This window comes from Passer domesticus, chromosome 10, assembly GCF_036417665.1.
Source record: "Passer domesticus isolate bPasDom1 chromosome 10, bPasDom1.hap1, whole genome shotgun sequence".
Lineage (NCBI taxonomy): Eukaryota > Metazoa > Chordata > Aves > Passeriformes > Passeridae > Passer > Passer domesticus.
In genome coordinates, this window is record NC_087483.1 from 23,150,937 (window position 1) to 23,176,303 (window position 25,367).

The 25,367-nt window shown below is 38.5% G+C and overlaps 1 protein-coding gene across 3 annotated transcripts in view; it reads left to right on the plus strand.

The window, feature by feature from the left end:
• Positions 1-603: 603 nt before the first annotated feature.
• LOC135308868 (neurabin-1-like) overlaps positions 604-25,367 on the plus strand; it is a 40,171-nt gene continuing 15,407 nt past the window's right edge. For 2 of the 3 annotated variants that reach the window (XM_064434420.1, XM_064434422.1), the window contains exons 1-13: positions 726-862; positions 1,383-3,247; positions 15,062-15,194; positions 15,564-15,684; positions 16,213-16,317; positions 16,497-16,617; positions 17,034-17,180; positions 18,935-18,988; positions 20,725-20,954; positions 22,599-22,695; positions 22,776-22,965; positions 23,782-23,933; positions 24,708-25,041. In XM_064434420.1, coding sequence (XP_064290490.1) covers positions 1,637-3,247; positions 15,062-15,194; positions 15,564-15,684; positions 16,213-16,317; positions 16,497-16,617; positions 17,034-17,180; positions 18,935-18,988; positions 20,725-20,954; positions 22,599-22,695; positions 22,776-22,965; positions 23,782-23,933; positions 24,708-25,041 — 3,295 coding nt within the window. In that variant the 5' untranslated portion in view covers positions 726-862; positions 1,383-1,636. Of the gene's footprint in view, positions 693-725; positions 863-1,382; positions 3,248-15,061; positions 15,195-15,563; positions 15,685-16,212; positions 16,318-16,496; positions 16,618-17,033; positions 17,181-18,934; positions 18,989-20,724; positions 20,955-22,598; positions 22,696-22,775; positions 22,966-23,781; positions 23,934-24,707; positions 25,042-25,367 lie in introns of those variants that run through there. The other variant, XM_064434421.1, reaches the window with a different exon arrangement.

Here is a 25,367-nt window from a genome sequence, read left to right on the forward strand (position 1 = left end):
CAGGTGCGCGGGGGGCCGGGCGCCGCCTCGGCTGCGGATCCTCCTGAGCTCTGATACCTACCTGCTCGGGAGCGGCTAACAACTACTTCATTTTTGAAAGGAAGAGAGAAAAAAATAAATGTTTGGCACTGTTGTTACTTCAGCTGTCCGAGCCTCGGTCGTGGCAGCTGTCGCCACTTTTCCCTCCCGGGAACCTCGCTGCTTTGCGGTGAAGCCGGGCCTGGCGCTCTCCGCGCCGCGCTGGCCGCCCGGGCTTTGAAAGTAGCGCGCAGCATCACAGCAGCTTGGCGCTCGCGTTTCTCCAGCGTCCCTCGCCCCACCGTCTCCAGCTCCCCCGGCGGAGGCACCGGTGAGCGCTCCGCACCCACCGACGCTGCCCCGCGCCGGCTCGCCTCGCCGACATGGTATCACCCGAAACGCGTATCCCGCTACGGCGTGGTATATCCCGGCGCGGGAGGCGCTTCCCTCGGGCCGGTCGCGCCCGCCGCCGCCAGCCCGTCTCTTCCGTGGCGCTGGGAGAGAGGAGCAGGGGCGCGCCCGCCGCTCCCTCTCTTTGTGTGCGAGCGAGGCAGGGAGCGCGCGCGGGCGGGCCCGAGGCGCAGCGCGGAGGAGGGCGCGGAGCGGCGAGAGGCCGGGGAGCGGCGCGGGCGGGCAGGCGGCGGTTCTGAGCGCGCCGCGGGGGCGGGAGGAAGGTGGAGTGAGGAGCGCGGGGCGGCGGCGGCAGCGGCAGGGCGGGGGGGGCGGGAGGGAGAGAGAGGAAAGGCGGGCGGCTGTGGCGGCGGATAATGATGGCGTGGTGTGTGTGGCCGCTGGGCGGCTGGGAACGCTGAGGGGAAGGAGGCGGCAGGACCCCCGCCCCCAGGTAGGCTGGCTCGGAAAGTTTGGGGTGAGGTACCGGGGCGGCTCCGCTGCGCGCCCCGCAGGCCCCGCGGCGCAGAAGCGCCACCACGGGGAAGCCCCAACTTGGGGCCGAAACTTGTGGCTTCCCCCGTTCCGGGCGGCGCGGGGAGCCCGGGCCCCTCGGTCCTGCCCCGCCGCGGTGCGTGCGCCCGGTCCGGCCCGGGCCCGGCCTCCCCCGGGCGGCAGGAAGGGCTGGCGCTGCCCTCCCCCCTCCGCCCGACCCGGCCTGGCCTGGCCCAGCCCGGGACGGCCCTTAGCGGAGGGGCGGCAGCCGGAGGTTGTGGGGGGCCGCCCGCCGCCGCATCCCCCGCCAGAGCCGTCAGGTCGGTGCCCGGGGAGCAGCTGGGTCCGCGCGTCCCGGCCGACACAATGGGCTTTATCCCGCAGAGAGCTCTTGGGCTGCGATTCCCAGCCCGAGTTTCGGATTCGTGTCACACACCGGCGAGGCCCCGAGTTAATGGAAACTCTCTGTCTTTCTGCAGATGGCTTTCCGGATACCGCCATCCGCGCTGGGGATAACTCCCGATGTGGCCATTCACGGGCTTTGATTTCTTTCTCTCCACGTAGCGTCCCCTGCGTTCCATTTCAATGCGAGCAGGGAGCTGACTGAGTGAAAGGCTGCTTTTGGGATCTTCTGTGGGATCTACACTGCCTGGTGTTACAGGGTGGAAGCTTTGTGCTAGGGAATCGATCTTTCCGTTCTTCTTAAGGATTGGAGGGAGCTTTCTCTTCAACAATGATGAAAACCGAAGGCAAGGGGGAAAGGACATTAAGAAGTGCTTCTCCACACCGAAATGCTTACAAATCTGATTTCCATGCTATCAAATGCTCTTTTGATGGTGTAAACAATCCTGACAACGCTTCCAACAAAACAGGTTTACATCAGAAGCTGAGCACCTCTTCCAATGGAGGGGGAAATGACCCACACAGTCGAGGCAGAGCTGCTACTTATGGCAACAGAGTACACAAGATCAAAAATATGTTTCTGCAAATGGGGAGCTCTTCCTCCACAACCTGTTGTGAAAGCAGTCCACCTGCTGAGACTAAACTGATCAGCCGGGCAACGGTGGCAGAGTATGGGTCTTCTCCAGGTAGTCCATCTTTTCTCGTTGTACAAAAAAATAATCTTCTTAATGCAACTACCAGCCCCAGTGGCAGTCCTGTGGATTCATTGTCCACGTCTTCTGCTTCTGACAAAGTCATCCGTAGCAGTGATGAGGCAGACTTGGACAAAGTAGCCCTGGCAGAAAAATTTTCAGAGACCAGGAAGCTCTTTGAGAGAAATATAAGACAACGGAGCTCAGTGGACAGATACTCCCCCAGCAAAAGTGAAAGAAGTGAAGATAAGAAGAGACATGGTTCAGCTTCTGATTGCAGCAATGTCGTGGACCACTTCAGTTTTAATACAGAAGCAAGTCCTCCAGTTGCACTGGAGAAAGTTGAAAATCAAAATAATGAGGAGTTGAAGCAGCAACATGCTAATAGTGGTTCCAAATCTTCCTTCCTGAATGCAGGGCCCATTTCTAGGAGGCTGGAAAGCTTTCTGGGTGACAGTGATACTGAAGAATCCAAAGAAACTTCCAAAAATGATAGTTCCCCAAATCAGGACCCTTTCAGAGGCCAGCAGACTTTGAATTCATCTGTTATTGCTGAAGGATGTCTGGAGAAAGGTGCATTCCCCAAAGTGCCCGAGATCTGCAGAGATGAGCCAAGCAAGGCACTGGGAAAAGACAAAAGAGAGCAACTGGTACTGGAGAGAAGCCCGTGGAATATGGGCAGTGTGCCTGCTCAAGAGGCTCAGCAGGTATCAGACAGTGTTTGCTCCTGGGCTTCTCCCACAGAGGTGACTTGCACAGAGCTGGTTGCACAGGATGAAACCTCAGGGCATGAAAAAAAAGATTTGGAGAGAGATCATGTTGATCAAGAGAATCAGAAGCTCGTATGTGATATACAGGAAGGGAAGAGAAGCGACTATGCCTTGGAAGTGGTAGAAGAGTTCACAGATGGCAGCAAGACCAGTTGGGAAGAAGAAAGAGATGGGGTGTCTGTAAGAGATGATCCAGTTACACAAGTACAGGATGTTCTAGAGCAGGAAGAGGATACTGAAGAAGAGGAGCAAGTGTTAGAAAAGCCAAGTGAAGACTTCAGTGATTTTGGAATAGAGAATGCAGCTTTTGATGATGACAGGGGCACAGAGTCAGAAAACCAAGAGCCTGAAGGCAAAGAAATTTTGGAGGGAGAGGAGGACTATATGTATGACAGCGAATATGAGGAGTTTCCTGGGCTTTCTGAAGAGGAAGATCCAGCACCAGACCGGAAAGTCAAGTTCTCAACAGCTCCTATCAAAGTAAGTACATTTGAGTTTTCTTTTTTCTTTTTAAATTGTTTTGCAGTCAAAAATACTCAGGAAATAAATTTTGGGTTTTTTGTGTTTTTTTGAAGTTCTAAAAAGCATTTAAGAAGTGTAAGTTTATAGCTTTTATTTGATGCTAAGTATGAGAGAAGTTATAGCTTCAGAAAATTTATTAGTTAGTCACAAGTGATTTCTTAATTACAGCTGCTTCATAAGATAGTATGGTGAAGCACATGAGATTTTACTTGCTGGACTTTTTCAGGAGCAGATATCTTTTAGGAGCAGATACAAACACCTTAACCTTTAATAGTTTGGGGTTTTTTTTAATTGAGGCATTGCATTAGGAATTATTATTTTCAGTTTTCCTTTTGGCACAAAAGTTTAAAAACAAAATCCAAACAAATCAACAATCCCTCCCTTCCCGAAAACTTTCATATTCAACTTCAGACTTGTTTATGGAATTGACTAGAAGAAAGTATCAAATGACTGGTTCTTGTATTTTAAGATTCTAGAATTGTCACCAATAATAACCATATACGTGTTCTTTGGTTCTAGCATTGATAGGTGAAAAGCCGTAGCAGTGTTAACATGGTTATTTTGGTGTTACAAAGTTGCAGAAGTGAAAGTTAAAGGGTAGACTGGCTAATGAGGAGTAGTGTAAGTTCTAACTTTAAGAAATTAAAAAGATTTATGTGTCTGATCTTCCTCCACCAAAAACACCCACAAAATAAGTTGCTCCACAACTCAAACTATGTTTACCTATAGTCTCTTGCAGATTTGAATTATTCTAGTCTTTGTTTAACTTTGAAAGGAGAATTGGGAGACATGGACAAGGATGGAATGGGGGACTGTACAGACTTTCATCAGCATGCTTCTCTTCTTCTATCACATGACTGAAAGAAATAATTTTTAATAAACAGCTTTTACACTTTGCTCACAGAGAGTCAGGACTCACTTTACTCATCAGAGGGATGTAAAAATTCTGTTGACTCTTGAACTTCCCACAGCAGAGAGTCGTAATTCCCAGTTTGCGAACACACACCAGTGCTGTACCCTAGAAAATGTTTTGATTGTGGCAAAAAAATTTGGCAAAATGTTGAGTTTTGTTGCGTGTGGGTTTTTTAATAGTCTCTCCATAGACAAGCTGACTTTATATGGCTTTCTTCTAGTTGATGTTGCTTTAGTGGTGACCTGGAGCAGTGAAGGGGAGAGTGCTGCTATTGAAAACTGCATAATGAGTCTGGTTAAGGCTGGGAGAGAGCCAGAGGGGCATCAGTCCATTTCTACATGCATTTGTGCACTCAGTATCTGAGCAAAGTGCCGTGTAGAGTCTGCTGTAAATGTGTTAAGTGACTTCCTGCTGTAGGCAGAGTTTTACTGATCATTGCTGATATCCTACTGCAGCAGTGGCCCTTAACAGACTTTTGCCTTCTTTGCTGTGTCTATGCCAGACATAGTTGAAAGCCCTGGTAGAAAATCTTAGTGCCAGCTGTGATGGTTGCTCTTGTGTAGGCAAAACTCAGGTTTTGGTAACAAGCACCGTTCAATTTTAGCTGCGTCTCTGAAAGCCACAGGAAGCAACCTGTCTCAGATTATCATTTACACAATCAAGAGATGAATGGTTGGAAGCAACTGGTAGCAGTTTCCTATGAAAACTAACATAGTTCTTGCCATAATGTCCTGCTTGGATTGGCAGAATAAACTGTACTTAATAGCAATAGGGTTATTGAGATACTTTTTGAGGCCCTTAAATTGAAGCTTGTGATACTTGCCTTCCTTTATCCCCTTTCAGTGAAACTTGACTGTCTCCTTCCTACATTGGGTGTAGAGATCTCTTTCTACATGTCATTTTCAGTAGGTTTTCCCTCTTTGTTCTGTTTGCCTAAGCAATGATTTCTGTTCCCATGTCTGCCTTTTTGCTTCATGTTTTCTATGATAATTAGTGGGAATAAGTCCTGGTTATATGGTTTATGGGATTTGTATTCTCTAAAATAAACAATTCCAACTTTTTTATGCCTAACCAGAACTTTCTTTAGTTCTGTATTTTTAATATCTCAATAACCTTTTAGAAAATCCCAGTTTTACCTCACAGAAGGAAATCTCTTCCATCTTTCTTCATAGATTTTAGTGCATCTTAAATTGGAAGAGGAAAAAAAATCTCAGTGGTAGCTAAAAGATTATTCTTGATCCCTACCACAGCTTAGAGCAGTGCCATAGTGCAAAATGTATCCTAGTAGCTTCTTCTTTCAGATTTATTTAGACTAATAAGTTTGACTAAAATGTGAGTGCCATTTTCAGACATTCATAGCCACTAGAGAAGGTCTGTGATTCTTCTTCTCACAGATGCTCCTGAGAGAGGCCAGGCTGCCCTTGCATTCTTGCTGCTTTCATTCTGAATCTCTAGTGATTACAAAGAAACCATCTGTGTCTCTTGCAGTTGCTGTTTAGCAGGTATCTGGTAGAGCTGAAGAATTCAAAATGTTCAGAATGTGTTGGGCAAGAAAAAGCACATTCTCAGATCTGCAGCATTCTGCAGTGATAGAGCTTTGACCATTGTATTTGAACTATGCAAAAGGGAGGTTGGATATGTCTGTCGGTAATGGATAGAACTTGAGGCACCTTAAAAATAGCATTTATACTGCTACAACAAAGAGAACTGGATTAATATTTCTGTTTCAAAGCTTCTGGCCAGTTGTAATATCGGCAAGGTCTTTGGGTAAAAGGAGACTGTAGAGCTCTCAGGGGGTGTATAAGGTAGCTAACACGGTTAGCACTGCATCTGACCTGTGGTTGAGGTCTGTAATTGTTGACATCTGTAGCAGGGCTTGAGAACATAATTTGATCTGATAATTTCAGGAAAGATGGAACATAATTGCACAAATATTCTGTTATTTTGTGTTGCCCTGTGCCTGTGAAAGCAAGCACAGATGAGACTTTTTAAAAGAAGTGTTTAAATTCCATAGAAGCTGTTGATAAACAACATATGGATTTTTTTACTTGCTGTGGGTGACCAGACTAAGCCCTGCTGCTATTTGATCTTTCCAGACCCGGGGGAACATTTTATCTCAGTTCTTGTTTTCCTGGAGTAGTTTAGAGAGTGATACAGTACAATTATTAGCAGAACTTTGCAAAGTTATGTGTTATGATACATGAGCAATTTTTAGTCTCTTGTTGCCACATATGAAGGCAGTAAGGAATGTAAAGCACACTCAGCAGCCCAAGGTATTTGCAAGGGAACTGAATTTGCCTTTGTCTTAACGTTTTCTGAGTAAACTGTGTAAGCAATCAGCATTACACACAATGCAAATAACATCAGGTAATTCTTCTGTCATCCCTTTGTATTTCATTGTGCCTTTGTAATGCAGACATTAGCTTGCTGTTGGTTATGAGATTACCTTGAAAGGCTTTAATTAACATAAATGTAATGACTGAGTGCTGTTTGACATTTGTAATTTTGAAACTTTCTGTTTGGAAAACAAATGCTTGTTTTCAAATTGATTTCTTGAGATGTTTTCTCCTCTGACTGTGTCAGACTTTGTCCTCCAAGCCTTTAATAGCACAGTGACTAACTTCTGCAATGATTTATGATCCTTAGAAATTCTCTAGCTCAGGTAAGCTGAAAACATAGTACAGCTGCTGCTGCTGTTTGCTTCTGTTTGCTTATCAAGTGCTATCTAGTTTATGTTGCATGGGAGTGTCTGTTCCCAGCTTTTTGTGAATAGTAGTATATTTTGACCTGGTTTAGTCAAGAAAACAGTTTAAAAAATAAACAGAACAAACCCCAAACCTTCATAAAGGCATTACTTTTATATTTGTCACAGCTGAGCATAAATCTGTTTCATAAGGAAACTGAAAGCAGTTTCATGTATGTTGTCCTAACCAGTCTAGTTTCAGCTGCTTCTGAGAAAATATGGGAATCCTTCATAGTATTGCCATTTGTCTTGCACATCACAGGAAAGCTGTTTTATGTATAGCTGGGCACAAATGGTGGTGGTGTTCAGCCTTTCCTGTTCTTCAGCGTTTTTCGTACAAAACTGCTTACTGTGGAAGCTAATGAAGAACTAAATGAAGATAACCCTTGAATTAGATTTTGACAGCATACCTGCAAATGCTTTTAGAAGATGCACAAATATTCTAGATCAATGTGTAGACTCTTGTGTTTTGACACAATGTTGTGTAGTGATTAGCTTCATACAGCCTCTGGTTTTTGAACCGTTCACTTGTGTACTTACAATGTCATACACAAAAAGGGGTGCAAAAACCACAACCTGGTTGAAGATACCCAAACCCTGGAGTTTCTTCAGGAATTAGAGAATTGATGGCTGGTCAATTGTCGGGCATTGCTCAAGCACTTCTGTAAAGTACTTCTGTGGCATTAAGAAACAAGTATGTGATGTGGGTGAGGGTTGATGAAGGAAAATGGAGATTTGATATGAGAGTAGATTTAAACAGAATTGACTTATATGTGGGAATTAATTTTTTTTTCTTGACAGAAATAATGTGGTTTTCCATTTTACTTTGTTTGGGATCTTTTCCAATGACAATTTGCTTGTTTAAAGTCATACATTTTAATTGTTTTGAAGCTCTGTTTATCAACATTACGACATTTGTAATGTAACATCAAAACAACTTCTCTTCATATTTTCATCTCAGTCTCTCCCCGGTACTTTTTGGTGACTTTTAACAAAAAATAATTCTGTTGTGTTCTGTCTGCATCTGAGAGTATGGCATTCCTGCAGCTTAACAGTATGAGAGATTAAAAACATGGATAATAACTGGAGCAAGAAGGTATATATTTTCATACATATTTGAAATTTTTTGATGTTTTGGGAAAAGATAATCTTTAAACATTTATTAAAAGTTCAGTCTTCATGTAAGTAAAATGTTTCCTAAGTTAAATGTTTATTAAGCCTAAATGTAACACAGGTAAACCTATAAGAAGAATTAAATGCAAAGTTCTGTGTCGAATCTTTCTGGTGTCTTTATGGTCCTTGTTTTTTGATGCTATGATGGTTGTTAAGCTGTCTGGAAAAAAGCTCTTTCAACTCAAGCTGTCTTTGCCTTTTTTTTTTTTTCCTTTTTTAGAATCATACATCTTCTGGTTTGATTTTTAGTAAATGTTTGATATGTAAGTTTTACAATTGTAGATTGATTTGGCATTTCGGGAGTCTTTGGATGAGAGTCCTGTGCCAGGACATGAAGCTGTAGATCAGAAATCTGAATTGAAACAGAAAAAGTAAAGAATTTTTTATATCCTGGCTCACTGCTGGAGAAGCTTGACTCTTTACATTAGTATCTCAGTGTATTTCTAACTGGATTATTCTGTAGATGCAGTTAGAAAACATACCAACTGACCTGCTTAATGTATTTGATTATGCTAGAAAACTATAGAAAAATAAGAGAATGTTGAGGTTATGGAGACTGGGTGAGGTTATCATCTGCCTGACCTCACTCTCCTTTCAGTCCCTCCAGCTTCTAACTTCTAGCAATTTCATGTGGATTTATTAGGAAGAAGAATTTTAAAAGGTGCTTTTAAAGTACTACTTGGTTGGTGGAAAATTAGCACTTGTATCAGAGGTGCATATTCATGGCCTCACTGATGCAGTTGTAGTTGAAGTTACTTGTTCTTTTTGGCTTAATGTTAGGTGATCACTATGTATTCCCAGCCTGCGCTGTCTTTTACTGTCAGAATAGCTGTGGGGAACAGGAGGGAGAAAAGGAGGTGAATATGAGGTACTTGAGGGTTTCATGGGAGATGGTTAGAAGAAACACTGAGGGAGGTGGTGGAGGTCAGCCAAGATAAGCAAATTTATAGGAGACAAGTTCAGTAGCTCAACAGTTGAAGTGCTGAAAGATTCAGTGTCTTTTGATGATGATTAGTATTGTTAGTATGTGAGAATACATATCCTAGCCAGGTAAAAATGAACCAGAAGTAGCTGAAACTTTTTTGCAGTTTACCTCTGGAGAAATGGAAAAGTAAATTATCCCCTTTCCATATAATTCTAACAAAAAGAAAGGTGAACACTAAGAAGGACATAAGTAAAAAGATGCTTGCCTGCATTATCTGAGTATGTATTTTGTAATCTTGAGATCGTGAGGATTGTGCAGAGGTTTTTACAGGGTTCTTACACTTTTATTTAGTAGGAAAGTATTATGCAGTATGTCAAATATCTTATTTTTCAGACATTTTCTTTCATCACCCTCTAATGTGACTCGGCATAGTGAATTGACCCTTCTTTTTAGAACTAGGGTATTGATCATTGCTAAGGACAGTATTAATGCAGATTAGTTAATTGAGTTGATCTGGTAGTCCCTGATGACAGGCTTATTTTGTTGTTTCTTCTAAGGTCTTTAGTATACAGGTGGACTATTTTTGTGTTCACTGTTATTCTTTTGAAGTTCCCCGTAGTGATTTTCTTGCTCTTTAGATTTAGTCAGGCCAAGATTTTTGTTTTGGTGAGTACTAAATACATACATGTGTATCTAGGTGGATCACCAGGCATAAACTGTTGGTACCAAGACACCTGTGAAGTTTACAGAGGTTCATAATTGAATCATTCTCTTTATACAAATATATATCTTTCAGATGCTAAAATATTTTTGGTGCTCCCTTATATGTGGTGTTTTGAGTATTTTTTCTTCTTCTGGTCATAAGCTAATTATTTTGGATCCTTTCAGTCTCTCTGTCAGTCAGAGAGCATCGTCACCTCAACTTGAGTTGCTGGAGGAATACAGCCAGGTCACAGCAGAGCTCTTCTGCACACGGAGATCATGGATTGTCTCTGAACTTCTCTGAATATCTGAAATTAAATAAAATCAGTGCTCTGAATCTAAATGGATGCTTTTCTTTGTCTTCAATATTTTTTTCCACTGGGATATAAAAATTAAATACCTGAAGGTGAATGTTTCTCCTCAAGTAGTTAGCATAACCTGACTGAAATAGATACTGTATTGTCTGTCTTATTCTTTAGCGGGCTATAGTGTTTAAGCTCCTGCAGTGAAAAACAGAACTAAAGAATGAATTTTACTGGTTTTATTGAGAATTAAGTAGAGAATGAGACTGATAAAAAAACTGGTTTATGATTGCATTGTCCATATGAAATTGTTTATATTGTAGATCTGAAGCAAGATTGCACTTTTGTCTTTATGTAAACTTGGTTGGGGTTTTTGATTAAGTCATACCGAGCTGCAATACCAAGGACACAAGTGTGCAAAGCCTGCCTGTCTACCTGGTTAGTAACAGAAATTGCTATCTTGAGTGTAATTGTTTTTAATATCAACTGTTAACAGTTGCCAACTGCTCTGAAAACTTTTTGAAGAGTAAAGGTATGAGTATTTAAAAAGTCAAATTAAATAAGGTATTTTTCTTTTCTGCTTCTAGGATTATATAGTCTGAATTGAGTTAGATCAGATATAGGAAATTTTTACTTAAAATATACAAAGTAGTGCTAGTAAAATACTAACCATGTAGTTTTTGGAAGTAGAGGGAAGAATAGGATAGGAGTAGCAAGATGTCTACTTGAACAGAAGAGGGAGATAGTAAGAGTGAAGTGTAAGGTGTACATCAGGCTTCAGTCCTGCTTCAGTGCTGCTATTTCAAATGATTACTCATGGGCACTTCACGTTTTACCAGGCATCACAAAGGCCTCCATTTGGAAAGCTGAAACTGTTTGCTGCTGGATCATTTTCCCTGAGCATTACCTTATGTTTTGAATATTTGGCTTTATGGAGTGTCAGCAAACAGGCCCGTCCAAGGGCAGGTGAAGCGAGGGCTGTGGTCTGGCTGGGTGTGCTCCAGGCAGGGCACCAGTAACGCTGCAGGGCCCCTCTCAGGTGTTCAGGGCTGCTGTAACTGCCTGTGCAGCTGTTGTGAGGCTTCCCAGCAAATACTGCAGGATTGTATGGGAACTTTCAGGTGATGTTGATGTTGCTTCTATTCTAATTAGTTGGGAGTTCTTCTGGGCAGTTCCTGATTTCCTCATCTTACTGTTGAATGACTTTTGTAATGTCCTGCTTTTCATTAGGCACAAACAAATCTATATACTAGAAATAAATGTTGGAGTGGAGGTTTTGGACTGCGTTTTTTTAGTCTGCAGTACTTTCATGCAAGCACATGGAAAATTAGTGTTTGCCCTCTAACTAATTAATACTCTTTTAAAAGTAACATATTTAAGTAGACATTGTTCTGTCCTGTGAAGGGTTTGAAGGATGTGAAGGTCATTGCTGTTTTTCCATGATAATGCTATTTTCTGTGTTAGCACTAAGATGATATAACAAATTTTTAGTTCTGTCACAGTTACAGGAACTGAACAGTAGGATATTTCAGACAGGCTGTGTTGGTGTTTTTTGAGTGCTGGTCTTGTCTCGAGGGTGTCTAGATAAACATCTTCATAAAATATGTGAAACCAAGTTTTGCATTCAAAAAGTGTTTCATTTTTCTGGTGTGAAGAATGTAGCTAGTTTTCTCTCCAGCTAAATATATATGCCGTTCAAGCACTAAGTATGTTTGAAAATTAACCATTATGTGTCTTAACCTTTTAATTCAAATAATTCTTAAAAATTCAGCCTTCTACCACAACGTTTTTTATTCAAATCAATTGTGTTCATTCTGAAGGAAAAAGGTTTTAAGTGAAAAAAAACCAAACCTTTTCAGATGGTATTTTGCCATTTGTTAGCTTGACAGGGTCCAAAAGTTCTTTGTGTTGGGGTAACCTTCTGGGTATATAACAAGCTATGGTAAAAGGCTTGTGAAATTTACATGGTTTCCACAGTAAAATTCATCTGTTCCCACTGTGTTGAGCCAATAACTTGTGTTTGCTAAAGTATGTCTTTTAAAAATACCAGTTGTGGTAGTAATAATTTTTTTAATCTCTAGCTAGCAGTGGTTTCTGAATAGTAAGATTAGAATTTCTTTTGTCTGTAATGCATTTGATTCAGTGACTAAACCCTGCCAGGCACAGCGCAGGGATGAACATGTTTAGCTTTCTCATCAGTCTTCTAAACTGTGAACTTACATTATTTATTATCCACGTTTAAATGTTACTTTTGCTACTTGGCAGGAACAACTTGCTGACCAGTCCTGCATTTTCTGTATTAATATCAACACTTTTTTCTCTTTCATAAAAGATGAACACAATGTTATGATTCCACATGTACACAATAAAAATTTCTGTGTTCTACCCTTGACTCTTCAGTCATAGTTTTTTTTAGTGTGCTTTTGCTTTTCTTTCTGTTTTTGCAGTGTTTGGCTTCTGGTTATAAGTTTTACTTGTCTTCTGTTCTTTGTAAATTAATGTTCTTCCTCAAAATTATTTTTCTGAAGTTTGGAGAGGGGTGTGTTGTACTATTTCTAAATGGGGCTATCTTCTTTTAATTGTGAGGTTATGGTTTTTAGAATATTACCCAAATGTTCTCATACAGTTGTCAACTGTCACTTGAAGACAAAAGTATGAATTCTTTCTCTTAGTGAATTACTCAGAATTTATTTCAAATAGGCTTTTCTTAAAAAGGTGGTAATGCATAAATATTAGGATTTGTTGTTTGCACAGATATGTTTATGGCATTATTTTATTAATAGCAATTTATAAACATCACTGGAATTTAAGCGACCACTAGTTTCAAATTCTATTATTCGCTCCTGGTAGATGAACAATTCCTGTCATCAATTTTGTATAAAATTGAGCAAATTCCATGAGATTCTAAAATACACTTCTGTTACTCTTAAGTTGGAAATGTAATAAATCATTTTTAGAAGTACCAGAGATATTTTAATGCTGGTGGCCCAAGGCTTGCAGCGTACATAATGCTGTTGTTATGGTGCAGCTTTGCTTCCCCAAATTTCTAGCACTTCATAGTGTTGTTCAAAGAACCAGTCATCCCCGTGGTAATGCCATTCTTCAGTAGACAGTAACTACTTGCATCATCTTCTGCTCTGCTAGACCACTGAACTGTAAATTACTAAGAAAATACAGCTCTCACTGTATCCAAAATGAACTATTGCCATTTTCCACATTTTGCTCAACCATTTGATAGTTATCTTTCTTATATTCTAGTCATGCTGTTAATACTAGATTATATGCGTATGAATTTATACTTTTTTCCATGGCTTGGTATTTGATTTGCCCTCAAGAACTCAGATATTCTCAATAACAAGTTATCATTTATCTGCTCATGAACTTCCTTTTTATTATTAGTTTAAAATTCATCTTACTATAATTTGGCTATGTTTTTGGAGATGCTGCTTTTTCTGTTCGGATGAAAAATAAACAAACTAGGCCAGTCTTGTTCCAAAGGGTGAACAATGCTTCATTAAATACTTCTGCTGCATATCCTATTTAGTGATTTGGGGGCTGAGGAGGGTGATTAATTTAAAGAACTTGGCTGCCTTTTTTTCTGATAGTGGTAGAATAAGACCATTTAGATGGTTTTCTTTGTCTGTTTTGCAGATTTTTTCTGTAAAGTTCATGGAAGACATACTGTAAGTGTGACCCCTGTTGTCTTTTTGTGTCCAGTTGTTGCCTACTGGTATCTGTATGACAGTCACAAGGAGTTTATTTATTAACCTTTATGCAAGATGTAGGAATAACTGACTATAAGGAAGGTTCTTTTGTTGTGGAAGACGTAAGATTTCTGAGAGTGGATTTCTTCCTTCCCTTTCAGCCAAGTGGATCTAATCTTGCTTGCTTACTGGACTGACTATATGGCCATGCCATGTTTCTGGAGTAGGTGTTTTGCAGGGTTTGGGAAGAGTGTGTGAAGCTGATCTCAGGTTGTAGTCTGAAGATGATGCAGTAGGCTCCTCACGGGAAATACTGAATTATATTGGTTGCATTTTGATAATCTGTTTCAATGACCTTTTTTCAGTGTCTGAAACTACTGCTCTGCAGAGCTAAAGCTATATACTAGTGAATGTAAATTCACAGGGAAAATGCTAATTACAGTTAATACTGTGGTATTTCCATGATTGCAGTTACCTGTTTAGGTAGTGTCAGTGGAAAATACAACAGTTGCAAAAATATAGTAAACCAGTGTAAATGAACTTCATGTCAGTGCTGCATGTTCTTGATTAGGGAGATGGCTGCTGCAGCTGCAATGAGTGTTTTTTGTCTTACAATGATGTAGGATGAAACACTCAGTGCCTGCAAAACATTTAGCAGATAAACCTTATTTTTAAAGATAAATGAGGGTGTGATATTTTTCCTTTTTTTTTTTTCCTAACTTCTTAATTTAAATACAATTAATGAATATGTAAGATTAACCCTGTTATATATAGTTTATTCTTCCTTTCTAGATTTCTGTCTTAATTTGTGTTGTTTGTTTATCTTTTATTTTTAACAATTCAGAAACTCAGCTGGAGTGAATACTAAAAATAGTAATGTATGTAGCAAGGCATTTCCTTTTCCTGGGAAACTGCGTGATTCCCTTGCAAAATCAGAAAACTACATCTGTTTGAAACACTGCAATTGGCAGATGGTGTGGGGGGAGGGAAGGAGAGGAAGGATTTGGTGGAATGTAGTCCTAATAAAAAAAGTCACACAATATCAAAGAGGAGCTGACTGATTTCTTTTAACTATTTGGTGCATTTGCAAGATAAAATCTGTTAAAGTAATTGTTTTGAAACTTAAAGTGTTACTTCTGTGCAAGCTGGAAACTGTGTGACAGCAGCAGTATTTATTAAAATGATGGTTGTTTAGAAAATGAGGTCTCTGAAAATACCACTTTAATTTCCTTACGGATTGTCTTTCAATTATATGATGTTTGAAAGGAGGTGAGAAGACATTAAAAAAAGTTTTCTGTTACATTTCTTAGGTTTTCAGTACTTACTCAAATGAAGACTATGATAGACGTAATGAAGAAGTTGACCCTGTGGCAGCCTCAGCTGAGTATGAACTTGAGAAAAGGGTGGAAAAAATGGAAGTGTTTCCTGTGGAAATTGAAAAAGGTACAAATCAAATCTTGAACATTTACAAGAGATAAAACCATAGCTGTATATTCCTGGAATTTAGGTATTGAATTTTTGAATGTGTGTCTAGGGTTAGATTTGTGAAAAGTTCTGGTGAACTTGGTGAGCGTTAACTGGACAGGCCTCTACTAAGTGCAGATTGTCATACTAAATTGAAGTTAGGAAGGCTACAGGGCAAAAAGGCTTTAAGTAGTATCTACATATAAAATATGTTCTATTTTTTTCTCTTTTTAAAGTGAATTTCTATTATCTTGTGTAGAAAGACTTGGAATGCTTTGAAACAACTCAGTACTGCTAACTGTTACATCATATGTCATGCAGCTAATGTTAGATTTTTGGATCCCTTAGGTGACAGGGGTCTGGGCATCAGTATCATTGGAATGGGAGTTGGTGCTGATCAGGGACTGGAAAAACTAGGTATTTTTGTAAAAACAATAACAGATGGTGGAGCTGCTCAGAGGGATGGACGGTGAGTTTTTCGTTGAATTGATTATACTTTTTACAAATTTCCAACTGAGCCCAGTTGATTTCATTAGATATGCTGAATACTGTGAGTAAAAGTACAAAAGATGAATGCAGCTGAGTGATTATAACATTCCTGCTTTAAAGCATAAAGCAGGAATGTAATTATGTTAAATTTTTTAAAATGAGGGTTTTATTATAGGACATTTTTGCTAAGTAACTGTAGATCTGCTTACAGCACATATGAGAAACGTTCAAAATGAGCTCATGTGTAGAAGTACTGCAAAGTCATGTTGACACTCCAGAACACCAGTTACTGTGTAAATAATACAAAAAACATCCAGTCAAATACTGTGTACATTTTAATTGGTGGCTTGCACAGTAACAAAGGATGAGGAGACTATTTTTAAATAATGAATTTCAATGGAGACAGAATTTATCATTGTAAATACTAGTGAGTTTTAAGTGATATTTGTCATGTCAAAAATGTTTCAAGCCAAAATACCTGATAGCTAAGCATTTATTTATTTTGCAGAATTCAAGTAAATGATCAGATTGTTGAGGTTGATGGCATAAGTCTAGTGGGAGTTACTCAGTTCTTTGCAGCCACTGTACTAAAGAACACCAAAGGCACCGTGAGGTACGTATGTTTTCTCTGAAATAATAGTTTCTCTTTGTCATTCTTTGTTCATGGAGAATACAAAACCACAGTATGAAAATGTTACAAAGATATTGTGGAAGGCAACAGTGTAGCAAACTAATTTCTTAAGCATGTCTTACATTTTTTTGCTGCAAGATAATTTGGTTTTTTTCCTGTAGGTTCCTGATTGGGAGAGAGAAGCCAGGGGCTGAGAGTGAAGTAGCCCGTCTCATTAGTGAGACCTTAGAGCAAGAGAGATGTCTGTACGAGCAGCACTATGTTCATGATGATACAGAGCAGGTAAAACATTGTTCATGCTCTGGTAATGGGGTAAATGGTGGGGTTTAATCAAACTGAAGCAAAAATGTGTAACAGAGGCAACTTGTTAAAAACAGGAAAATAAGCACTTCACTACTCTTGTCAAGGCACGTGGTTATTGCTTTATCATTAATCCAAAATACACTTGTAACTGTCATTGTATGTGATAAATTTTTGCATGTCTTTCTTAGCTCTCTTTTGTGGAACTTTGATGAAGGTGTTTGCAAGTCTTCTTTAACACTTATCGTAGGTATAAGAAATTTAAAAGGAATAGTAACTAGTCAAGAAAAGTTTTGCAGCTGGTTGGATTTCTTGATTGTGTGCTTTGGTTATTTCTACTAGCTTAATGGAAAAGTGTGTGTGTGTTACAGAATGTCATGATTTTCTCATTTTGTCAGGATGATGACTATGATGATGAGGAGGAGGATACATATGAGTCACATTTACATGGAAAATCTGTAGAAGTTTTTGATCTTCCTGAAAATGAAGATATTGGTTTACTACTGGATATGGATTCAGCGCAGTCTCTTCTTAAATTTAAAGAGGTGTTGTAGTAGTCTTCTAAATATTCTTTGCAGTGCACTGGGGAACATCTGAACCTTGTAGGGTTTTGATATAATCTCCTTCATGTTCCGTCTCATTGCTTTGAGTTTTTTCCCAGTGTCACCAAAAAATATCTCTGGTAAATGTCCATTGAAATGTAGGTCTTCTGTAATTTTTTATATCCAGTTTCCCTATGCATATTTGCATTAAGCAATCTTTTGATTTAAATTAAATTTAAAAAGCTCTTGGAAACAGGTGGTAGAACGCAGCCGCAACTCTATCCTTGTTGTCTGGGTATTGCATTGCATAGATAGGATGCTTCTCTTAGTTCTCCTCTGGCCCATTGGCCTTTGCTTGTGTTTGCTGCCCAGTAGAATGGCTTTAGCTGCAGAGAGCATGGGGGTTGTACAAATATGCCTGTTTTGAATGGTCTCAAGTGTTGTTGTGAGCTATTTTCAGGAAGACAAGAAATACATATCTAATTTCTTGGTTTAGTCCCTGCAGTCTTCTGAGAAATCTGTGTACATAAAAGCACTTGATTCTGTAGATAGGCATATTTTTGGCTTGGAGAGTATTTTTATGGTGTGTTTTTTGGAAGGAATGGATTTATAAACGCAAGAGGGCATTCCAGGCTCTGAATCACAACTTAACATAATTGGAAATAGTATGGTTCTCTTTTCCCAGGGTTTTTATAAAGGAGGATATTTGCTTTATTCAGGGCTGTGGAATTTAGTCAGGGACTTAAATGGTACAGACTTTGGCATTTCGGAGTCCAGGCTTCTCTGGTAGATTTAAGTGCCTGTCATTTTCACTCTGAGAGGAGAAAAATATACTGCAAAGAAACTATTTTATCAGATGCTATTTGCTGTTATATCAGCTTATTTTTGTGTTGGTATGGGATTGGTATTTTGCAGATCTCCTAAGTTTGTTCTCTTGAAAATGTTGCCAGTGTCATTGAGGAAGTAGAAATTGCAGGCTGCTGATCTCTAGAGAACATTCACAATTTTTCTAGGTTTGGAAGCATTGCAGCAAGCTGAAGCTTCTTAAGTGCTGTATTTACTTGGGATACAATTATAATCTCATGTAGAATCTCATTACTCATTACTGTGCTGTTACTAACATAATCTCAATGAAGAATAGTCATGGATTCACCAGTTTTAATTTGGGATTGGAGCAATGTGCCTTGACTAAAAGAAAATCTCTGCAAGGTTACAGATGGAAAGCGAGATACAAGGAACAATTAATGCTTGTTAGAAAAAATCTTTACATTTGGCTTAAGTGTAGTCTTTTTGATTTCTAATAATCCTATGAAGATTTGTGGTGTAAAAATACATGGCTTAATTTTAAAATAAAGCAAACACATTTATTTCTAAGTGCTGACTGTAAAAATATTTAGTAGTGTTAAGTTTTTCCTTTATTCTGTGTCCGAGTTGTCATCCTAAGTGCATTGCTGCCGTTTCATTACCCTGGCATATTGAAACCTTATGATAATATTTTCAGTTTAATGTATAGACAACAATGGGAGATTTTTAGGGTGGTTATGTACTGGGGAACTTGTTTGAAGTTTGAGTAATTTTTAATTGTTTTAAAATAAAAGCTCATGATAACTTCTCCTGTAATTGACAAGTAATTACATTGACTTTATGCCACTCTAATAATGGTTTGCAGAAAAAGGGAATCATGGAGAAATACTTAAAATTAACATTTTCAAATGTAATTTTGTGTGTGCTCATACAGTTTTTTTCATCTGTTCCAGCTACAATTAAAACATGCAGTAACAATAGCTGAAGTGAATCAACTGAAGGAGAAAGTAAGTTTTTGAAGAATATAATTATTGGTAGCGTTTTTTTGTTGGGTGATTTGTTTTGTTTTTATGGCTACTGATTTTACCAGGAATAGGCTGAATGCAAAAGGTAGCAATCAGTTTATGCCTCAGGTGCTTTCTACTTTATGCTAGACAAATATTTCTAAGCTGAAGAGCTATGCTCAAATTAAAAATAAAATTAAAAAATCAACCAAACAAATAAAGCCCCAAAAGTCACATAAAAAAACTAAAAAAAACCCCAAGTCTCCACTTTAAAATGAATGCTTCACTATTACTGCTTAGAGTAGCTGAATACTGTGGACAGCTGTATAAAACAGCTCATAAACAAATATGAGAATATTATCAGTGGATTGAACTTGTCTTATTTGGGAATGGATTTGGTCAGACGATGGTTTGTGGCTTTCTGTTACCAGAAAGTTATTTCTGCTACCCTCTTTCCCTCCTTAAATTTCTGACCTGGTCCGGGCAGAGAGTTTTTTTCCAGTAGTTTTGTTTTTTGCTGAAGATTCGTTCAATGCCTCTTCTTATTCTGAGAAAGTGTTTATTGTACTTTTTTGCTGCTTTTTCCCTTGATGCAGATTTATACATGGCCTTTTTCTGAAAATACTGTGTGTGAGTGAGCAGCTTCTTTTATTCATTGCCCTTCTATGCTGCCTTGCTCAGAAATGCATATCCCAGAAGTTGCAGCACAGGTAGCAAGTGAAGATGGCATAGTGCTTCAGTTTGCAATAATTCTCAGTAGCAGTATCTGTTGGGGTATTTAATGCACTCGGCAATTGTTGAGGCAAGGCAGACAAAGCTACCTATGACAGTTCCCTTTATGATTTCTGACAGTGCTCCTCCTCTTTCTAGTATTCTTGGTATGTGGCCCAACTGGCTTGCACAAAAGCTGTTAAAAATGTTGGTGTTAGTACAGCTTTTGACCCTGTTTTTAAATTCAAGAAATTTTTGGTCCTTTCAAAATCCTTGTTCCATTGGCACGTGATCGTAACTGGCTTCAAATGCAGTGATTTATTTCCTCAGTGCAAGTGGTGTCCCCAAAGAAGGAGGCATGGACAAACTAAGCTGTATCTTGCCTGTTCACTCCTCCAAGGCCTGGAGAGCTTCACATGTTAACATTCCCGTGTGTAATGTGGCTGCTGTCACGCTGAAGGGGTGGCATCTCTTTACTTTACTGAGGGAATATTTGGTGGTTTTGTACATCAGCTCAAGAAAAGGAAACCCTGCACATGCTATCATTGATTAGGAGGACCAGTGTCATATAGAGTTACTAGGGAAGATCAGCTGGTCATGTTATCTTTATTTAAAAAGCTGTTGGTAACAAAGTAGTGGGACAGGGAGCTTGTCATATACAGGTTAATATTCTTTATCTTCAGTTGCCTTTGAAGGTGTTCAAAGTAGGCCTCTCCACAGATACTAAGATCTGGTGAGATCTTGAACAATATAAGCTAATAATACAGGTCTTGGTCATTTAATCTGTCTAGAAAGATGCAATACCAATGATGAAGCAGTAAAAGACTCTTGGGTTTCAGTTCTAAACTTGGTTGGATTAGCAAGGGTTGGAAGAGTTGATGTGATTACTTTAAAAGTTGTGTCCTGTTTTCATATTACTGATAAGTATGTAATTATTATTAGCTATTCTCTACTTAAACAAGTATCAACAACTGGTTTTTATTTAGTCTTTTAGATTAGATTAATTTGTTAAGTATTAATCTTTTCAGTTAAAAGTTGTTGAAGCAGAAAAAAACGAATGGAAATTCAATCGAGCCCAACTACAGCAAAACTTAGATGAAAGCAAAGAGAAAATTAAGAAGTTAGAGACCTACTGGTTAGAGGCACAAAATTTATGCAAAACAGTAAATGAGCGTCTTAAGGAGACTCAAGAACAATGTGATGCCCTTGAAAAGAAATACAACAAGGCCAAGAAATTGCTTAAAGACTACCAACAAAAGTAAGTACCCCAAAATACCAGGTCTCTATTTATTGCTTGTATGCTTTGTACAACTTGGGGAAAGCTGTCAGCAATACCTGGGGGAAGAGGATTTGCTTAATATACTTTCTTTTCATTTATTAGAGGGCAGGGAAGAAGTGGGCAACAAATGCTGAATCATTCTATACCTTACATCACCAGCTTCTCTGAAAAGGTTCTCTGAAAGGTTTTCTGAAAATGTTGCTGCTGCTTTTGACTTATAGCTAAGGAAAAATTCTTTAATATTTCAATGACAACTTTTAAAAAACAACTTAGTTTAAAAGCTGTAATGTATCTCTGCTTTTTTGGAAGGACTACTTGAAATTTGATTTGAGGAGTTAGGCAATACCATTTGCTCTTTGTGAAAAACCTTGGCTGACTTCAGTGTTCCAGACAGAGTAGACATCAAAGGATATCTCATAATAGCCAGATACATGTGATTTAGTCTGAGTTAGTTATGTCTTATAGGAGGAGTACAAAGACTTTTCAGAGAAATTGAAAGTTTGGGGATGTGTATCTAGCCCACTAAAATGGCAACATGTTGGGTTTTTTAGTAGAAATAACATTGTTTATTAAATACACCTGTGGGGGACTCCAGCACTGTTGTGTGGTAGTGTCTAATTGTTCTATGATCTTCCCTCTTAGCTAAAGAAGAGGTTAGAAAAATTGCAAAATATTTGTAGATGTGTCCTGATAATACAAAATACAACTGTTGCTTTTGGTAGTTGCTGTAATACACTTGTATAATATTCTTGTTCCAAATTTCTTCACTTGCTACTTACTTTTAAAGGCAATTTATTAGGATCTTTTGCTCTGTAGTCCACATCCAGAAATGTTACTTTTCACAGTACGTTTTTGTGCTGTTTGGTGAGCTTTTTAAAGGTCTCCTTTCCCCTCTCCTCCCAAGCTTATCCACATGGAAGTTCAAAAGTACGTGAAGATGACTGCTGACATGCTGCTTTCCATTCCCTCGCTGTTTAGCAAATTCCCATTACTCATTTGATTGTCCCTGAAGCTTCTGCATCTGTTGTAGTGCTTATTTTCTGGTTTTGTATGTCATTCCATATGACACAGGCAAAAACAGCTTTTATTTTTGTTTCCTTCTTATGGTCATTGTTTCTTCTTTGTAAAACCCAGCCATTGCAATTGCTGTAAGATGAACTAAGTAGAAACTTGAAAAGCAATTTAATTTCCAACAAAGAATTTTGCCATAGCTTTTGGAAAGAAAATATACTGTGTGTGCATGTATCTTTGTGGAAGAGAGTAAGATGCAATGATTGGAGTCATGCATGTATTTCAGGCTTAAATGCATATGCAACTTGCCACTTTTAAAATGAGAGATGGTTGTAACTTTGCAGAAAAAGTACCACACATCTTTTTCTGCCCAGAGTAGATCACAGTCATCTCTATTTTCTTTTCAAGACAGTAGAAACATACAAATAAATATGTCATTTTATGACATTATAAGATTAATGAATCAGTTATACCTTACAGACTGATTTTTGTCACCATTCACTAATGGAATGCTTTTTTAGTAAATGCAGTTGTGCATATTTCTATTAAACATATTTTTCTACATTTCTGTATACTACTATTTCATAAACATGTATATATTTCTTTTACCAGAGAAATAGAATTTATGAAGAAAGAAGAAGATCATTCAAAGCTACTTGAAGAGAGAGACCAGAAATATGCAGAACAACTGCAAATATATCAGGAAAAAGTAAAGCAGTATTATATTTTGAAATAAACTTCTGCATTCTTGGAGACTTGTATCTCACTTCTGAATTTTAATTCTTGCAGATTTCAGAGCTTGAAAATAAATTGAAAGCATATGAAAAAATGCCTTATGTATTTGAGGGTGGCAGTTTATTGGAAGATGGCTGTCAAAGTCCAGGCCAATCTAACGAACAGTCAAAGATAAAAGAAGACAATGAAAAAGAAACCAAATCAATAGAAGAAAGAATAAATTCTTTAGACATGCTGGTTTCTGGTAAGTAGACTGTAGTGGTTTTGTTATTTGCATTTAAGGAAAATTAGGAGCATAGTGATTTATATGTATAGTGGTTTTTTGTTGTTAAGAGAAGCGTTTACTGTTTCATACTAACTGGGTGAATGTTTTAACTGACTCAGTGTGGATGCTTGAGTTTAAGTTCCCCCAACATTTTCAATGTAGTTGTAATGTATTTCTTAAGTGTTGTGGGAAAGAGGAGATGGATGGAGAGACAACTATTTTAACTGTTCTTCAGATTCTCTGTTAGTGAAACTAATAGTAGAAATAAAACACTGAGATATGTCAGTTAAAATCCCTTTTTTTTTCAAGCTATAATTTACAGTAAACTTGCTATGATTTTTTTGTCCTGTAATTTTATGCACAGAATGTTATGAAATATCAGATGGAGGTTCAAATGAGAATGAAATTTTTAAAATATTTGGTAAATTCTTACTTTGTAAAGAGTTTCTGTCTTAAAGAATGATGTTAGGAAGTCACATCTGGGGCACAAATTTTCATCTATTTGAGAACAGAATTAAGTTTTCAATCCATAAAACAATTAAATTCTGTTGGATTTTATTATTTTTGATTGAAGAAGTTAGGTAAAAGTATATTTCAAATTAAACAGAAATTGCTATGGCAATGTGTAAAATAGTGCAGTATAATATAAAAGTATTTTCATACAGCAATGGTTAACAAGTAGAATAATTCTGACTTATATTCTGAATATTTTTCTGAGCAATGGGTTGGTGAACTTGCCTACCAGTTTTTGCTGGGTTTTTTGTTTGCTTTTTTAAATGTATGTTTTTGTTGCAGATTTTGATGCTTTTGTTGGGGATACTCCCAGATTAGACACCAGTGCTCACAAAGCAAAAGCTCAGCTTGCTTTGAAAGTAAAACGCCAGCCACCTTCTCGATCAAAGCTGAAAGAATCTCTTGGGGGTGGACAACAGACTGCAAATCTGCAGGTACTGACACTGATAATCATGTGCTCTGGATACTGAACATGTGTTGAGTTTTATGTCTATTTGCAGTTGTAAGTGTTCTCCATGCTTCATTCAGGCTGTGCCAAAGCATCCTAGTTTTATGCTGCATCAAATGAAAAAACCTTTTAGGGTTCATGACATACATGTGAACTCTGGAATGTATTTGTGGCACAGTTAATTTGAAGTTAGCAAAGAACTATGTGAGCTTGTTCTGTGCTACTTCTGCTTGCTGAAAGATTTTGATAGGTGTTATGTTGTGAAATATACTCATTTATCTTGTTACGCCTTCATCTGGAACAAGTTAGTTATCAAATTTCTTCAAAAACTAAAGAATTCTGAAATGCTTCATTATTCCATAAGTCATCATTTGAGTTCACAAAGAAGCGTGCCAGTAAAATGTTCTCATGTTTTCTGGAAAACAGCTGAAGAATTGAGGTATAGATAGTCAATATATGAGAGAGCCTGTCATAGAAGGAGGACACTGAACTAATTCAGTGAGACTGAAAACTGGCTGCGTTGAATTGGAATAACTAACGTGTACCAGAACATTTCTGATTTGGCTAGAAAAAGTTTACTTGGGACGTGCAGAAAGATATGTATAGAGGTGATTCAGATGGTATCCACAAGTATGTAAGTTTAGAAAATTTCCTGAACTGAGGAAATTTGCTTAGCACATCCTTCCACCCTGGTAAAAGAACAGATGATAAATGTGTATATGTAATGTTTATCAAAAAATAACTTCCAAATTTATTGAAGGATGAAGATTCAGAAGACCATGTTCTCAACAGAGAATCTTCCAGTATGTACCTAACTAAGACCTTAGAAACAAGTGAAAAATTACCTCTCCCATGCCTGGATGACACAGATCAAAAGAGTGAAAAGCCTGAGAAAAGAGAAAGCACAGAAAGTCCTCTAGAGTCAAGTCCTTCTGCTTCCACACACTCTTCTCCAGTACACAAACCAAACAACGACAATAGCACAACCACCACTCGTTCACCTCCTCCTGAAGGGATGACTCCAAATTCTCCTCAAGGGTATCTCAAGAATGTTAAGCAAAGAGAAGCAAAAGGGAAAGGGAAAGAAGCCAAGGGTAAGACTTAAGGGTTTATTATTATTTTAATTCTTCAGGATTTAAGTTTTACAAATTTTAGATGTAATCAATAAAGGTCCTAATACATTTTTGCAAAACACTAGCCTCATAAGTGCCAATGTATTGGAGAGTAAGTCTGACGGATTTCCTGATTCCCAGAAAAGTTCATTGTTGGCTTTGTGCTTCCAGACATTATGCAGTGTTGAAACAAGATACAGATTCTGAGAATTGTGGGAATTACCGCATTACTCATCATGCCCTCTTAGGATATTTGTCATAGAAGAAGGTTAAAGGTATTATAATCAGCCTAGTCACTACTAGTTATT